Source organism: Myxine glutinosa, chromosome 5 (genome assembly GCF_964187855.1).
Source record: "Myxine glutinosa chromosome 5, kmMyxGlut1.1, whole genome shotgun sequence".
Taxonomy (NCBI): domain Eukaryota; kingdom Metazoa; phylum Chordata; class Myxini; order Myxiniformes; family Myxinidae; genus Myxine; species Myxine glutinosa.
Window position 1 is genome coordinate 124,345,985 of NC_136265.1, and position 18,134 is coordinate 124,364,118.

Below are 18,134 nucleotides of genomic sequence, written 5' to 3' on the forward strand. Positions count from 1 at the left end.
AAAATTCCTTTTATACAGCAAATTGTCCATTTCATCAAGATTAAAATTGACAATCTTGTTCAAAGCTCGGGTCAACAGGAAGAAAAGTGACGATTTTTCAGATGAAAAATGATGATTTTGTAAGGTTGACCTTTGACCAACACATTTGGCTTCTCAATTTGGACGACCGATACAAATTGGTGAAGTTTCGTGACGATCGGTTTAGAATTGTGATCTGTAGGCCGGTGACAAACAAACAGACAAACAGATGAAAAATAGGTCAGAGACCGAGGACTTGCCGGAATTTACTTTTTTATCGGCCATTTAGGACAAATATGGCGGCCGAACCACGTGACCGATGACGTCATCATTAACATATTTTATTCCCCATGGAGAGTTCTTCACAACGAGCCATGTCTCAATTTTTTCTATTCAGCACTTTTGGAGATATAGAGGTGATAAGTTTTTCGGTTTTTCCAAGATTGCGGCCGAATCATGTGATCTATGACGTCATCGTTAACATATTTTATTCCCCATGGAGACTTCTTTACAATGAGCCATGTCTCAATTTTTTCTATTCAGCACTTTTGGAGATATGGAGGTGTTAAGTTTTTCGTTTTTTCCAAGATGGCGGCCGAACCACGTGACCTATGACGTCATCATTAACATATTTTATTCCCCATGGAGAGTTCTTTACAATGAGCCATGTCAAAATTTTTTCTATTCAACACTTTCAGAGATATGGAGATGCAAAGTTTTTCGGTTTTTCTAAGATGGCGGCCGAACCACGTGACCGATGACGTCATCAATTGGGCACAGTCTATTCCAGTGCACGACAAATACGTGTGCAAAGTTTGGCGATTCTACGTGCAATGGTGTAGACGTAGTGCTGCAAACAGGCAGACAAACAGACAGACAGACAAACAGACAGACAGACAAACAGACAAAGGAACAGATCAACATACTTGCCGGATTCTTTTCCGGCAAGTAACAAACAGACAGACAGACAAACGAACAGATCAACATACTTGCCGGAATCTTTTCCGGCAAGTAACAAACAGACAGACAGACAGAACCACAAACGCAACTGACCAATATACTTGAAAATTCTTCGATTTTTCAAGTAATAAAAGGCAGAGTCCATCCGTCCGTCTGTCCACTCCATAACTCCAAAACCATGAAACCTAGTGACCCCAAACGTTGCATGCTTACACCTGGACCTCCAACAGATTGCTAGGATGAAAACTGGGTGTTTGGGTGTGTTATAACATCCTTTTTGAAGATGATTAACGAGGTGCTCATAAGAAAAAACCTGATATGGCGGTTTACCAACATGGCAGCCCGCCATCTTGGTCAGCCCACTGCACTTCGCTGGGTTCTTAAGCCACCATTTTGTTTCGGCTGACTCAAACGTGCCTTGCCTTGGAAACATGATCGATTTAATTATCATTACATAATTGAAGCATATCATCAAAATCTGGATTCGGACATGAGGACTGGATGCTGTAAACTAAATAATGTCCAAATCTGGAGTCAAATCTGACAAAATTTACCATATCTTGCAATTTTATGACTAATTGTATATTTGCATTTATTTAAGCGAGGCTGAGATTCTTGTTCTGGTGTTAGTTTTTATTTATATAACTTTGTCAGGTAAAACGCACCTCGTTATACGAGATCGGTGCCGGTGTGTGTGTTACTGTGTGTGTTACTGTGTGTGTTACTGTGTGTGTGTTACTGTGTGTGTGTGTGTGTTACTGTGTGTGTGTGTTACTGTGTGTGTGTGTGTTACTGTGTGTGTGTGTGTGTGTGTGTGTGTGTGTGTGTGTGTGTGTGTGTGTGTGTGTGTGTGTTACTGTACTTTAAGGCAAAATGCCGTTGTGTGCTGTCGAAGGGTGCACAAATCGTGACGAACAAGAACGAACAAAAGTAGGAATGACTTTCCATCGGTAAGGCTTCAAACACTGTTACTGTGTGTGCTACTGTGTGTGTGTTACTATGTATATGTGTGTGTTACTGTGTGTGTGTGTGTGTGTGTGTGTGTGTGTGTGTGTGTGTGTTACTGTGTGTGTATGTGTTACTGTGGGTGTGTGATTGTGTTACTATGGGTGTGTGTTACTGTGGGCGTGTGTGTGTGTTACTGTGGGTGTGTGTGTGTGTGTGTTACTGTGTGTGTGTTACTGTGTGTATGTGTTACTGTGTGTGTGTGTGTGTGCTTGTGTGTTACTGTGTGTGCGTGTGTTACTGTGTGTGTGTGTGTGTGTGTGTTACTGTGTGTGTGTGTGTGTGTGTGCTACTTTGTGTGTTTGTGTGTGTGTGTTACTGTGTGTGTGTGTGTGTTGCTGTGTGTGTGTTTCTGTGTGTGTGTGTTATTGTGTGTTTGTGTGTGTGTTTGTGTGTGTGTGTTTTATTGTGTGTGTGTTTTATTGTGTGTGTGTGTTTCTGTGTGTGTGTGTGTGTGTGTGTGTGTGTTTCTGTGTGTGTGCGTTTGTGTGTGTGTGTGATACTATGTGTGTGTGTGTCACTGTGTCTGTGTTACTGTGTGTGTGTTACTGTGTGTGTTCCTGAAACTGAAGGAAACTGTCAGCTGAAGTGTTTATTGAGGCCTGGATTCCTCTAGAAAATAAATATTTTGGCTGCTTTTGTAGCCATTCATGCACCGCCTCTTGGATCGCTTTGTCGGATCGGAACGTGGTTCCAACAAGCGCCTCTTTACGTGGCCCAAAGATGTGGTAATCTGGAAGGGGCCAAGGTCTGGTGAGTAGGGTGCATGTGGAAGACACTCAAAATGCAGGTCCTCGATTGTTGCTACTGCAGCGTGGGCAGTATGGGGCCGAGCATTGTCATGCTTCAGAAAAACACCGGTAGTGAGTCGTCCACGACGTTTTGATCTGATTGCTGGTTTCCGCTGATTTTAAGGAGGTCGCAGTATGATGCACTGGTGACTGCGGTCCCTCTGGGCTTGTAATGCTCTGCAAGTGGGCCTCGGCTATCCCAGAAGTGCGTCAGCATCACTTTTCCAGTGGATAGCTGTGTGCGGAATTTTTTGGACTTTGGTGAATTTGAATGGCGCACTCTTTGGTTGTCCTCTTCATTTCTGGCTCAAATTAGTGTACCCAGCTTTCATCCCCAGTCACTACGCGCTGTAAGAAAGTGTTGCCTTCTGTTTTGTAACGTGGCAGAAGTTCTTCACATGCTTCCACCCGCCGTTATATATATATATATACTCGTCAACTCCCCATTTCAAAATTTTCTTCATTTGTTACCTTATAACCTAGGATTAAATTGCATTAAATCAGACGTTTTCCTCCTTTATTTACACATCGTAACCCACAACTTCCAAGTAAAAAACAAATTCTACAAATTTCAGAAAATTTAATGAAAATACAAAAATATAATATCTTTGTTGGATAAGTGTCTATCCCCTTAATAACAGCAATTGTAAGTTAGCTCAGGTGTAACCAATCACCTTCAAAATCACATACCAAGTTAATTGGCCTCCGCCTGCATTAAATTGTTGTGATTTTGATTATTTCAGAATAAAACCAGCTGTTCCTGTAGGTTTCCTCTGCAGGGTAGTGCATTTCACAGCAAAGACTCAACCATAAACACCAAGAAGCTTTCAAAAGACCTTCGTGATAAAGTTGTGGAAAGGCACAGATCAGGAGATGGGCATAAAATATTTCAAAGGCCTTGAATATCCCTTGGGGCACAGTCAAGACAATCATTAAGAAATGGAAGGCGTATAGTACCACAAAATCCTGTTGAGATCAGGCCGTCCCTCCAAACTGCAAGCAAGGAGGAGGAGAGTGATCAGAGAGGCCACCAATGTGCCAATGGTGACTTAGAAAGAGTTACAGGCTTTTATGGCAAAGGCTGGTCGCTGTGTGCATGTGACAACAATATCCTAAGCACTCCACAAGTGTGGCCTGTACAGTATGGTGACAAGAAGGAAGCCATGACTCAAAAAAGCCCACGTTGGGTCCCCTTTGATGTATGCAAAAAAAACACTCCAGATATTCTGAAGCCATGTGGCAAAAAGTTTTGTGGTCTGATGGAATTTTTTGGCCAAAATGCAATATGTTACATTTGGCGGAAACCCAACACAGCACATACCCAAAGAACACCATCCCTACTGTGAAGAATGTTGGTGGCAGCATCGTGTTATGGGGATGTTTCTCATCAGCAGGGACTGGGACACTTGTCAGGATAGAAGGGAAAATAGATGGGGCAAAATAGAAAAAAATCCTGGAGGAAAATCTGCTGCCTTCTGAAAGAAAGCTGAAATCGGGATGGAAGTTCACCTTTCAGCAAGACGACCCGCAGCACACAGCCAAAGCTACAATGGAGTGGCTAAGAAACAAAAAGATAAATGTCCTTGAGTGGCCCAGTCGGAGCCCCGACCTAAATCCAATTGAAAATCTGTGGCATGACTTGAAGATTGCTGTCCATCAACGCTCCCCACACAACTTGACTGAGATTGAACACTGAACAGTTTTGTACAGAAGAATGGGCAAATATTGCCAAATCAAGCTGAAACCAGCAAATCAAGGTGTGCAAATTTTGTAGAGACCTATCCCAACAGACTCACAGCTGTAATTGCTGTCAAAGGTGCTTCCACCAAGTATTAACACAGGGGGGTGGATACTTATCCAACCAAGATGTTGTAGTTTTGTATTTTTAATTAATTTTCTGAAATTTGTACAAGTTGTTTTTCACTTCGAAGATGTGGGTTACGATGTGTAAATAAAGGTGGAAAAGTCTGGTTTAATGCAATTTAATTCCAGACTATAAGGGAACAAAAGGTGAAAAATTTGAAAGGGCGTGTAGACTTTCTATAGGCACTTTATGTGTTCGTATCCGCTGCTCTTTGATTTGTAATATCAGATGTCACATGAATAATATGTCACATCCATTCAAATTAATTAGCTGATAATCAGAATTCACTTTGTTTCAACAATTTAATTTTACTTCTCTTACTGAATTATATCAAAATTATATTATTCACCCCTTTTACCCCCACACCCTGGTCCTTCTACTTCCTACCCCTGCCCCTGCCCTATGTAAACCCCAAACACTCCCCAGCTCAGCAAAAATACCAAGCAGAAATAGTCACCTGACCCATCACAGTCTGTTGTGTAAAGTTTAACCACATCGGCAACATCAATTTATGATATGACAGCGTTTATTCTGTTATCAATTCGTACACCAATGGAGCATGAAAACGCATCTTTAAAAATAAATAATTCAGAACCCGAAACAGAGAGATGTGGACATTGTCCTGATGTCAAGACCAATAGATCAGCTAAAAAACAACCACAGCTTGAACAAATAAAACTCAATGAACCGCATTTGGCTACCAGCAGATCACAGTGTTGTATTATTTCGCGGCATTTCCAAAATAAAAACTCGGACGGCAATCAGTAGAGTGCATACCTCTGCCAGACTGAACACTTTACGTTTTGAGTCACACTGACAGGTCAGATCCGTATCTGCATCTTCACCAAAATGGAATTTTAAATATTTTTTTGGGATACAGAGTCAAGGCTCATGTAAGAGCTAACACATTGCACACGAGAATAGGCACAGACCGAAAAAACATACAATAAATAAAGGGAGCGGGAGACAAGAGGGGGAGAGAGAGGAAAGCATACAAGCACAACAACAGTGGAGAACAGGGACGTCGGTAGATCTGTGGAAGAGAGAGGGACGATGGGAGGGGGTGGGGGGGGGGGGGGAGGAGAAGGGAAGTGGTACACGGTATAAAACAAATTGACACTACTAGGAATTTCATCAAAGAAGTTGGAGATTGAAAGAGGTGGATTTGGGGTGTTTTAACGGGGGAAGAAAAGTTCAAGGTTTTGGATGGGGGAAGATAAGAGATGGTGGTGAACAGCTGCTTTTAAGACCTGGGGGGAGGAGTGGGATTGAAGAGAGTGAGGGAGTTTGTTCCAGGGGCGGGAGAAAAGACAAATGAAAGAGTGAATGTGTGCAGTGAGTCTTGATTTTGGCAGTTTCACCAGAAGAGGGTTGCTGGCAGATATTGTGTGCGTCCTGCAGGAATATTTGGGGGGGGGGGGCAGAGCACAGATAGAGTCGGGGGAGCCAGGCTGGAGAGGAGTCGGTAGAAGACAGAAAGACCACCTACCTGCCTGCGGTGAGAGAGAGAGAAAAGCCCTCAGAATCGGCTTCATCGTGGGAGACACCAATGAATCTGAATGCTTTGGTTTCAACCACGTGAAGCCGAGCTAGGTGTGAGGCAGGAGCACCGGCCCAGAGGGGAGAGCAGTATTCCATTGAGCTGCAGATGAAAGCTTTGTATGTGGTGAGGAGCTGAGAAGTCCCCAGAAAGGACTTCGCACGATGGAGGATGCCCAGACGGTGAGATATGACTTTCTGTCTTTCCCTCGTGGTCCCCCTGTGCTGTCTTTCCCTCGTGGTCCCCCTGTACTGTCTTTCCGTCGTGGTCCTCCTGTGCTGTCTTTCCCTCGTGGTCCCCCTGTGCTGTCTTTCCCTCGTGGTCCCCCTGTGCTGTCTTTCCCTCGCGGTTGTCAGCTCTTTCACGAGCCTCGATTCAGTATACAAAAAAAAATATGAAGGAAGGAGAGAAAATGGGTGGGGCGAAACACGTGGTCGCGGTCGGGGGAGGGGGAGCCGCAAGGAGAAGGAATTATTATTGAGATTTTTTGTTGAGTTTTTTTTTAAATTAAGACTTTAAACAAAGGGTAACATGTTCGGGGGAAGTATGGGGCGAAAAGAAAGACAAATAAAAAAGAAATACAGTGAGAGAACAAATGTAAATAGACAACAAACGACTGCCTAGGAGACAGGGAAGCCTCAAGGGACCAGGCCCCAAACGTGGCACGAACAAAACGACTATTACACACAGGTATGCATGATTTACAACCGAGATGTTACTAGAAACACACAGTAGACACATACACAGTAAAATAAACAATACAGTTTTGGCAAAAACACAAACAGGAAAACACTAAACTTTGATGACGTGGAGAGCTTGAAAGAACACTACCTCGCCGGCAGAACCGGAAGTAGAAGTCCAATCATTTCGTTCTTGTCACCCACCTGACCTAAACACCAAGTTTCGTCCAAATCTGTCCACAACTTTTTGAGATATCCTGTTCAAAGACAAACAAACAGACAAACAGACAGAGTTGAAAATTATAACCTCCATCTACCTTCGGTGACGGAGGTAAATTCACCTTTGTTTTAGAGATGGCCATCACATTGAGCTACACCAGGTCACACTCTATACAGAGAAACACAGACAGGATGTTCATTCTCTCATATTGCATAGCGATCCCTTTGCTGTCACAGTGATGTAATTATTGTTTGCTGCGGAGCCCTTCATCTTCAAGTGAAATTGAACAAGAATTCTCTATCCCATTATTCCTCCTCTGTATACGTACAGTATCTTTTTATTACCTTGTCCCCCGTGCATCGGGAGACGGGGTTTTGCAATAACTTCTATGTCTGTCTGTCTGTCTGTGTTTGTGTGTCTGTCTACATTTGAGCTATTGTCATCATTTTTTCAACAAACCTTTATTATGATAATATGGAGAAGACAAATGAATAATTTTTTCAAAAGGTCAAAGGTCAGCATCACCTAAAATCATCAATTTTCGTCCAATTGACCTGAAATTTAAGAATTTTAATATTGGGTCACTTAATTGGGTCACCAATCAAAAGCTAGGCGCCAAATGATTTTTTTTAGATGAAAAGGTCAAGGTTGCGTTAAACCATAAATTTTCATGCGATTGACCTGAAATTTTAAGAAATAGTAGAGTACCTGCCCTAGGGTCCATTGTGTTATTGTTCTAAGCAACACATTCTACTGACACATACCTTTATTGGGTGATGTATGTATAGACAACTGACAGCTTCCAAAATCGCTCCCGAAAATAAAAAATAAAAACAACCCGTGTTATGAGCATGAAGCAAAGGCATGACTACTACTTATAATTCAAAAGACCTCACTGCACTGGAACACGTGGGGACGGGAATACTGTACTGTATAGGATTGGGACTTGTAATACCCTCTCCCACCTGGAGGCGGCGCTACACGATACACATCTACATAGAGAAGTTGTGTCATCCTTCCTTCCCTCATCCCCCCCCCCCCCCCCCCGCCCCTCTGCAACGAAGACCCCAAGACCACCGGCAAAGATCAGACACCCCTACACACTAATTGACAAACAAACAAACACACACCGGTCTGTGAATTATATGAAGGATTTGCATATTGGGTCACTGGATTGGTTCACCAATCAAATGGTAGAAGCTGATTGGTTTTTTTTTAGAACAAAAGGTCAAGATTGCATAAAATCGTCAATATTCATCTGATTGACCTGAAATTTTAAGAATTTCGCTTATTGGGTCACTGAATTGGTTCACCAATCAAATGGTAGAAGCCGATAGTTTATTTTGTTTAGATCAAAAGGGTCAAAGGTCAAAGTTGCATAAAATCGTGAATTTCCATCGAAACGACTTGAAATTTGAGCAGAGTTTGCATATTGGGTCACTGCAGCCTATTGTTTTTGAGGTCAAAAGGTTAAGGTCACCTAAAATCGTCATTTTTTTGTATTTCAAAGCTATTTTCATCATGCTTAGAATACTGGAATCTCCCGCGATGAAGCTAACTCTGAGGGCCTTTCGCTCACTCACCGCAAGCAGGTTGGTGGTCTTTATGTCTTCTACCGACTCCTCTCCGGCCTTGCACCCCCAACTCTCTCTGTGCTCTGTCCCCCAAATATTCCTACAGGTCGCACAAGATCTGCCAGCAACCCTCTTATGGTTAAACTGCCAAAATCAAGACTCTCTGCTCACCTTCACTCCTTCATTCCTCTTTTCTCCTGCCTCTGGAACAAACTCCCTCACTCTCTTCAATCCCACTCCTCCCTCCAGGTCTTTAAAACAGCTGTTCACCACCATCTCTTATCTTCCCCCATCCAAAACCTTGATCTTTTCTACCCCCGTTAATTCATCCCAGGTCCATTTTTTTTAATTCCTACTTCTTTCCTGGAAGTCCTAGCAGTGTCCATGTGTTTTTTTTTGGTTTTTTTTTACCTCTCCCCCCCCCCCTCCCCCGCCCCCCTTCCCGTGCCTCCTACCCCCAAGCCATCTCCCTCCCACAGATCTCCCGATGTCCTTGCTCTCAAATGTTGCACTTGTGTGCTTCCCTCTCTCTCCCCATCTTGCCTCCCGCTCCCCTTATTATATGTTTTATGTATCTGTTTGATTTTTTGTGTGATTAATGTTAGCTCTTTCACGAGCCTCGATCTTGTATACAAAAAAAAAAAAAATACATGGAGGAAGAAGAAGTCTGAGTTCAAAGCGGACGCGGTGTGCTTTACATTTTCAGATGCTTTCTCGTATGTCTTTGCATAAGGTTTGTCTGTGTTTGGCTACCACTTATGATCTACCATGGTCCTGAGTTATTACTACACCATCCCTCAGGACCTATTCGCTCTTGACATAGAGCAGTACCGCTACAGTGGCGTGAATATGACGGGATTCCGACTGATGAATATGGGCAACCCACACGTGGCCACATTAATGGAGCACTGGAGCATGGAGCCTCAAGCTCAACCTCGCAACGACTCCGGCGTCATCCCAAACCTCATGACGGTGAGTGCGTGCGTCTTGCGTTATTCTCATATGAAGAGAGCATGTGTGGAAGTGGTGTCCTTCTTCCTGTACCATCAGGTTTGTCAATGATGTTATGATCATGTTCTGGTTGCTCTCTCCCCCTCTCTGGTGTACCATAACCTTCACAAAGCAGATTGCTGAGGCAATGGTTATGCTAGGTTGTTTGCCATTGCCTTCCCAGCAGTAGTTAAGCAAGGAATTTGGAATTTGTTCATAGTGCTGGTGGTAGCTCACCTACCATGGGATCTTTAATGTCCACCAACTAATGCTGGCAGAGGGGATGCCCGTTTAACGTCCATGTCCATTATATTCTCCAAAGATAGAGGTCCCCCGAAAGTGCAAATCATGAATGACTAAATTAATTCCAGAGAACTATTTGGGGTCGGTGCCATTGGGGTGATGATGTGATTCATTTTCATTGTCTCCCTTCGAGGCCGGAGTGGCTTCAGGACAGGACATTTGTCTTGGAGTCGACAGGCTGAGGGTTAAGAGTCCAGAACTTAGTTAACTGCCACCCTGGCATTATCCTGGAGAACAATAATTTGCACCATCGCAAAATCCCATTTCCAGCAGGTGAGGTTGTGCATCAATCCTCTTTCACCTGTAGGTTCATCCATCAAGCAGGACCATCGGGGGTTCAGTGGCGCGGGTCCAAAGCACGTGTGACCTCTATTCCAGTCGAGCTGACCCACCGGAACAGCTGTATCACTTCTGCGGTGGCATCAGCGATAGTTTTTTGATAACTCGTGATTCCGAAATGGATGGATAACTGCTGCGGGAATAGTTGGACAACGAAACTGAAAGGTTAATAAGTTGACAGTAAGATAGATGTTCGAGAATAAAAGTAGATGAATGCATAGACAAGCAGAGAGGTGATTTCAATTAAACATCTAATTGAACAAACTGACCGTAACTGCCCTCATTTGGTTTGGAGCCAGAATGGGAGACTGCAAAAACGGAACACGAGGAAGTGAACTCGACAAAGCAATTCCAACCAGGAAGCATACGATGGAATGAACTTTGGTTTCAGATCTCTACCATGAGAGCTTAGATATCTTTGTGGGCCTTCATCACAACAGGTCTTTCATCATGGGCCTGGGGATCTGCTTCACCCTGACATTACTCATCAGTTTCATCATTTTCCATCACTTTCTCACCCCATAGGGTGTTTGTATCAGTTTCATCAGTTTCCATCACTTTCTCATCCCAAAGGGTGTTTGTATCAGTTTCATCATTTTCCATCACTTTCTCATCCCATAGGGTGTTTGTATCAGTTTCATCAGTTTCCATCACTTCCTCATCCCGTAGGGTGTTTGTATCAGTTTCATCATTTTCCATCACTTTCTCATCCCAATAGGGTGTTTGTATCAGTTTCCATCACTTTCTCATCCCCACAGGGTGTTTGTATCAGTTTCATCATTTTCCATCTTTCTCATCCCATAGGGTGTTTGTATCAGTTTCATCATTTTCCATCACTTTCTCATCCCATAGGGTGTTTGTATCAGTTTCATCAGTTTCCATCACTTTCTCACCCCATAGGGTGTTTGTATCAGTTTCATCATTTTCCATCACTTTCTCATCCCCATAGGGTGTTTGTATCAGTTTCATCATTTTCCATCACTTTCTCACCCCATAGGGTGTTTGTATCAGTTTCATCATTTTCCATCACTTTCTCACCCCGTAGGGTGTTTGTATCAGTTTCATCATTTTCCATCACTTTCTCATCCCATAGGATGTTTGGTATCAGTTTCATCATTTTCCATCACTTTCTCATCCCCATAGGGTGTTTGTATCAGTTTCATCAGTTTCCAACACTTTCTCACCCCATCGGGTGTTTGTATCAGTTTCATCAGTTTCCATCACTTTCTCATCCAAAAGGGTGTTTGTATCAGTTTCATCATTTTCCATCACTTTCTCATCCCAAAAGGGTGTTTCTATCAGTTTCATCAGTTTCCATCACTTTCTCACCCCATCGGGTGTTTGTATCAGTTTCATCAGTTTCCAACACTTTCTCATCCAATAGCGTGTTTGTATCAGTTTTATCATTTTCCATCACTTTCTCATCCCAATAGGGTGTTTTTATCAGTTTCATCAGTTTCCATCACTTTCTCATCCAACAGGGTGTTTGTATCAGTTTCATCATTTTCCATCACTTTCTCATTCCACAAGGGTGTTTGTATCAGTTTCATCATTTTCCATCACTTTCTCATCCCATAGGGTGTTTGTATCAGTTTCATCATTTTCCATCACTTTCTCATTCCACAAGGGTGTTTGTATCAGTTTCATCATTTTCCATCACTTTCTCATTCCAATAGGGTGTTTGTATCAGTTTCATCAGTTTCCATCACTTTCTCATCCAACAGGGTGTTTGTATCAGTTTCATCATTTTCCATCACTTTCTCATTCCACAAGGGTGTTTGTATCAGTTTCATCATTTTCCATCACTTTCTCATCCCATAGGGTGTTTGTATCAGTTTCATCATTTTACATCACTTTCTCATCCCCATAGGGTGTTTTTATCAGTTTCATCATTTTCCATCACTTTCTCATTCCAATAGGGTGTTTGTATCAGTTTCATCATTTTCCATCACTTTCTCATCCCACTAGGGTGTTTGTATCAGTTTCATCATTTTCCATCACTTTCTCATCCCCATAGGGTGTTTTTATCAGTTTCATCATTTTCCATCACTTTCTCATCCCAATAGGGTGTTTGTATCAGTTTGATCATTTTCCATCACTTTCTCATCCCACTAGGGTGTTTGTATCAGTTTCATCATTTTCCATCACTTTCTCATCCCAATAGGGTGTTTGTATCAGTTTCATCATTTTCCATCACTTTCTCATCCCCATCGGGTGTTTTTATCAGTTTCATCATTTTCCATCACTTTCTCATCCCCATAGGGTGTTTTTATCAGTTTCATCATTTTCCATCACTTTCTCATCCCAATAGGGTGTTTTTATCAGTTTCATCATTTTCCATCACTTTCTCATCCCACAGGGTGTTTGTATCAGTTTCATCATTTTCCATCACTTTCTCATCCCACTAGGGTGTTTGTATCAGTTTCATCATTTTCCATCACTTTCTCATCCCACTAGGGTGTTTGTATCAGTTTCATCATTTTCCATCACTTTCTCATCTCACTAGGGTGTTTGTATCAGTTTCATCAGTTTCCATCACTTTCTCATCCCATAGCATGTTTGGTATCAGTTTCATCATTTTCCATCACTGTCTCATCCCCATAGGGTGTTTGTATCAGTTTCATCAGTTTCCATCACTTTCTCACCCCATCGGGTGTTTGTATCAGTTTCATCATTTTCCATCACTTTCTCACCCCATCGGGTGTTTGTATCAGTTTCATCAGTTTCTATCACTTTCTCATCCCAATAGGGTGTTTCTATCAGTTTCATCATTTTCCATCACTTTCTCATCCCACAGGGTGTTTGTATCAGTTTCATCATTTTCCATCACTTTCTCATCCCACTAGGGTGTTTGTATCAGTTTCATCATTTTCCATCACTTTCTCATCCCACTAGGGTGTTTGTATCAGTTTCATCATTTTCCATCACTTTCTCATCTCACTAGGGTGTTTGTATCAGTTTCATCAGTTTCCATCACTTTCTCATCCCATAGCATGTTTGGTATCAGTTTCATCATTTTCCATCACTGTCTCATCCCCATAGGGTGTTTGTATCAGTTTCATCAGTTTCCATCACTTTCTCACCCCATCGGGTGTTTGTATCAGTTTCATCAGTTTCCATCACTTTCTCATCCCAATAGGGTGTTTCTATCAGTTTCATCATTTTCCATCACTTTCTCACCCCACCGGGTGTTTGTGTCAGTTTCATCATTTTCCATCACTTTCTCACCCCATCGGGTGTTTGTATCAGTTTCATCAGTTTCTATCACTTTCTCATCCAATAGGGTGTTTGTATCAGTTTCATCATTTTCCATCACTTTCTCATCCCAATAGGGTGTTTCTATCAGTTTCATCAGTTTCTATCACTTTCTCATCCAATCGGGTGTTTGTATCAGTTTAATCATTTTCCATCACTTTCTCATCCAATCGGGTGTTTGTATCAGTTTCATCATTTTCCATCACTTTCTCATCCCACAGGGTGTTTGTATCAGTTTCATCATTTTCCATCACTTTCTCATCCCAATAGGCTGTTTGTATCAGTTTCAACATTTTCCATCACTTTCTCATCCCAATAGGGTGTTTCTATCAGTTTCATCATTTTCCATCACTTTCTCATCCCACAAGGGTGTTTTTATCAGTTTCATCATTTTCCATCACTTTCTCATCCCAATAGGGTGTTTTTATCAGTTTCATCATTTTCCATCACTTTCTCATCCCACAGGGTGTTTGTATCAGTTTCATCATTTTCCATCACTTTCTCATCCCACAGGGTGTTTGTATCAGTTTCATCATTTTCCATCACTTTCTCATCCCACGAGGGTGTTTGTATCAGTTTCATCATTTTCCATCACTTTCTCATCTCACTAGGGTGTTTGTATCAGTTTCATCAGTTTCCATCACTTTCTCACCCCGTAGAGTGTTTGTATCAGTTTCATCATTCTCCATCACTTTCTCATCCCATAGGATGTTTGGTATCAGTTTCATCATTTTCCATCACTTTCTCATCCCCATAGGGTGTTTGTATCAGTTTCATCAGTTTCCATCACTTTCTCACCCCATCGGGTGTTTGTATCAGTTTCATCAGTTTCCATCACTTTCTCATCCCAATAGGGTGGTTCTATCAGTTTCATCATTTTCCATCACTTTCTCACCCCATCGGGTGTTTGTGTCAGTTTCATCATTTTCCATCACTTTCTCACCCCATCGGGTGTTTGTATCAGTTTCATCAGTTTCCATCACTTTCTCATCCAATAGGGTGTTTGTTTCAGTTTCATCATTTTCCATCACTTTCTCATCCCAATAGGGTGTTTCTATCAGTTTCATCAGTTTCCATCGCTTTCTCATCCAATCGGGTGTTTGTATCAGTTTCATCATTTTCCATCACTTTCTCATCCAATCGGGTGTTTGTATCAGTTTCATCATTTTCCATCACTTTCTCATCCCACAGGGTGTTTGTATCAGTTTCATCATTTTCCATCACTTTCTCATCCCAATAGGGTGTTTGTATCAGTTTCAACATTTTCCATCACTTTCTCATCCCAATAGGGTGTTTCTATTAGTTTCATCATTTTCCATCACTTTCTCATCCCACAAGGGTGTTTTTATCAGTTTCATCATTTTCCATCACTTTCTCATCCCAATAGGGTGTTTTTATCAGTTTCATCATTTTCCATCACTTTCTCATCCCACTAGGGTGTTTGTATCAGTTTCATCATTTTCCATCACTTTCTCATCCCACTAGGGTGTTTGTATCAGTTTCATCATTTTCCATCACTTTCTCATCTCACTAGGGTGTTTGTATCAGTTTCATCAGTTTCCATCACTTTCTCACCCCGTAGAGTGTTTGTATCAGTTTCATCATTTTCCATCACTTTCTCATCCCATAGGATGTTTGGTATCAGTTTCATCATTTTCCATCACTTTCTCATCCCCATAGGGTGTTTGTATCAGTTTCATCAGTTTCCATCACTTTCTCACCCCATCGGGTGTTTGTATCAGTTTCATCATTTTCCATCACTTTCTCATCCCATAGGATGTTTGGTATCAGTTTCATCATTTTCCATCACTTTCTCATCCCCATAGGGTGTTTGTATCAGTTTCATCATTTTCCATCACTTTCTCATCCCCATAGGGTGTTTGTATCAGTTTCATCAGTTTCCATCACTTTCTCACCCCATCGGGTGTTTGTATCAGTTTCATCAGTTTCCATCACTTTCTCACCCCATCGGGTGTTTGTATCAGTTTCATCATTTTCCATCACTTTCTCACCCCATCGGGTGTTTGTATCAGTTTCATCAGTTTCCATCACTTTCTCATCCAATAGGGTGTTTGTATCAGTTTCATCATTTTCCATCACTTTCTCATCCCAATAGGGTGTTTCTATCAGTTTCATCAGTTTCCATCACTTTCTCATCCAATCGGGTGTTTGTATCAGTTTCATCATTTTCCATCACTTTCTCATCCAATCGGGTGTTTGTATCAGTTTCATCATTTTCCATCACTTTCTCATCCAATCGGGTGTTTGTATCAGTTTCATCATTTTCCATCACTTTCTCATCCCAACAGGGTGTTTGTATCAGTTTCAACATTTTCCATCACTTTCTCATCCCAATAGGGTGTTTCTATCAGTTTCATCATTTTCCATCACTTTCTCATCCCACAAGGGTGTTTGTATCAGTTTCATCATTTTACATCACTTTCTCATCCCAATAGGGTGTTTGTATCAGTTTCAACATTTTCCATCACTTTCTCATCCCAATAGGGTGTTTCTATCAGTTTCATCATCTTCCATCACTTTCTCATCCCACAAGGGTGTTTGTATCAGTTTCATCATTTTCCATCACTTTCTCATCCCACAGGGTGTTTGTATCAGTTTCATCATTTACCATCACTTTCTCATCCCACAGGGTGTTTGTATCAGTTTCATCATTTTCCATCACTTTCTCATCCCCATAGGGTGTTTTTATCAGTTTCATCAGTTTCCATCACTTTCTCATCCCCATAGGGTGTTTTTATCAGTTTCATCATTTTCCATCACTTTCTCATCCCAATAGGGTGTTTGTATCAGTTTCATCATTTTCCATCACTTTCTCATCCCAATAGGGTGTTTGTATCAGTTTCATCATTTTCCATCACTTTCTCATCCCAATAGGGTGTTTCTATCAGTTTCATCATTTTCCATCACTTTCTCATCCCAATAGGGTGTTTGTATCAGTTTCATCATTTTCCATCACTTTCTCATCCCAATAGGGTGTTTGTGTCCGAATAACAATCCTCTTAATTGCAATTATCCTGCTTGTTTTTCCCTGGCAATCCATGGACCCCATTTCATCTATTTGATCACTTATTTCCATATAATTGGTCTTCTTTGCTACTTCCATGTTCAGGCTTCAAGCTTTCTATCTGAGCAGGGTGTTGTGCGCTTGCATCTTTCTTTACACTAGATCCTGTCATCACCTCTGCTTATCTTCCATGGATGGGGAAAGTGCGGTGAGCTGCACTTGCATTCCGGCACAGGAAGGGTACCAATGTAAATGGTTGTTATTTCTGATCCGCAGGAAGCTCAGGAGTGCGGTTACAGATGAGCTGTCATCCTGGAGTTCATATCCATATGCATAGACATTGAAATATGCCAAAGCACCTTGGTGCTGCTTTATGCACCTTGGTTTTTCAGAGAAATTGATTATACAACGTAATCACATTCACTTTTGGATCCTCTTATATACACTTTGTTATATCCTGGCTGGAAAAATTTTTTCCTGGTAGTGGGTCACACATAGGTCTCCATTCTTTTTAAAGGTGTCGGAATACATTTGTCATGCGCTGTTCCTGGGATCAGTCACAGGCAGAATCAGTGCTGGCAGTCATTAGGGATCAGTCACAGTCAATAGGTCATTTACGGGTCTACTGCTCCCTCAAGAAGCTCCACGAACGGAGACCCCACTAAAGGAGGTCAGATATCGATCTTTTTCCTAAGGGTGACGATAATTAATTATCATTCACATCCCAGCAATGGCAGGATCTAGCTCACTAGGTAGCTCACTAGGTAGCTCACTAAGTAGCTCACTAAGTAGCTCAACCCAGGTTATGAGCCCTGTGGTCTGTCTGGTCCATGGACTTGTTTTCTCATGGAGTCAACGAGAATAGCACGCAGTAGGGAGCATACCTCCGCCAGGTGAACACTTTACGTTTTGTATCCCAGAGTAGACCAGAAAAATCACAATACAGAATCACATTTAATCAAAATCATCCGTCCACAACGTTTTGAGATATCCTGCTATATGTTGGTTTTAGCCCTATCTCACAATGTTGAAGAATCACTTAAAAAATTAAATAATTCTCATATCCGAATCCATATTCAGATCTTCACCAAAATCGAATCGAATCGTCCTTGTCACACGTCCAACATGTCCACCAAGTTTCGTCCAAATCCATCCATAACCTTTTGAGATATCCTGCTATGTATCGTTTTAGCCCTATCTCACAATGGTGAAGAATCACTTTAAAAATTAAATAATTATCATATCCGAATCCATATTCAGATCTTCACCAAAATAGAATCCATTCTTCCTTGTCACACACACAACCGGTCCACCAAATTCCGCCCAAATCCATCCATAACCTTTTGAGATATCCTGCTATGTATCGTTTTTGGCCCTATCTCACAATGGTGAAGAATCACTTTAAAAATTAAATAATTCTGATATCCGAATCCATATTCAGATCTTCACCAAAATACAATCCATTCTTCCTTGTCACACACACATCATGTCCACCAAGTTTCGTCCAAATCCGTCCATAACTTTTTGAGATATCCTGCTATGTATCGTTTTTGGCCCTATCTCCCAATAG

The 18,134-nt window shown here is 41.7% G+C and overlaps 1 protein-coding gene across 2 annotated transcripts in view; it reads left to right on the plus strand.

Annotated features, from left to right (window-relative positions):
• LOC137415153 (glutamate receptor ionotropic, kainate 2-like) overlaps positions 1-18,134 on the plus strand; it is a 442,078-nt gene that overhangs the window by 150,041 nt on the left and 273,903 nt on the right. For both annotated transcript variants that reach the window (XM_078778642.1, XM_078778643.1), the window contains exon 6: positions 9,454-9,624. In XM_078778642.1, the coding sequence (XP_078634768.1) occupies positions 9,454-9,624 (171 nt within the window). The remainder of the gene's footprint in view (positions 1-9,453; positions 9,625-18,134) is intronic.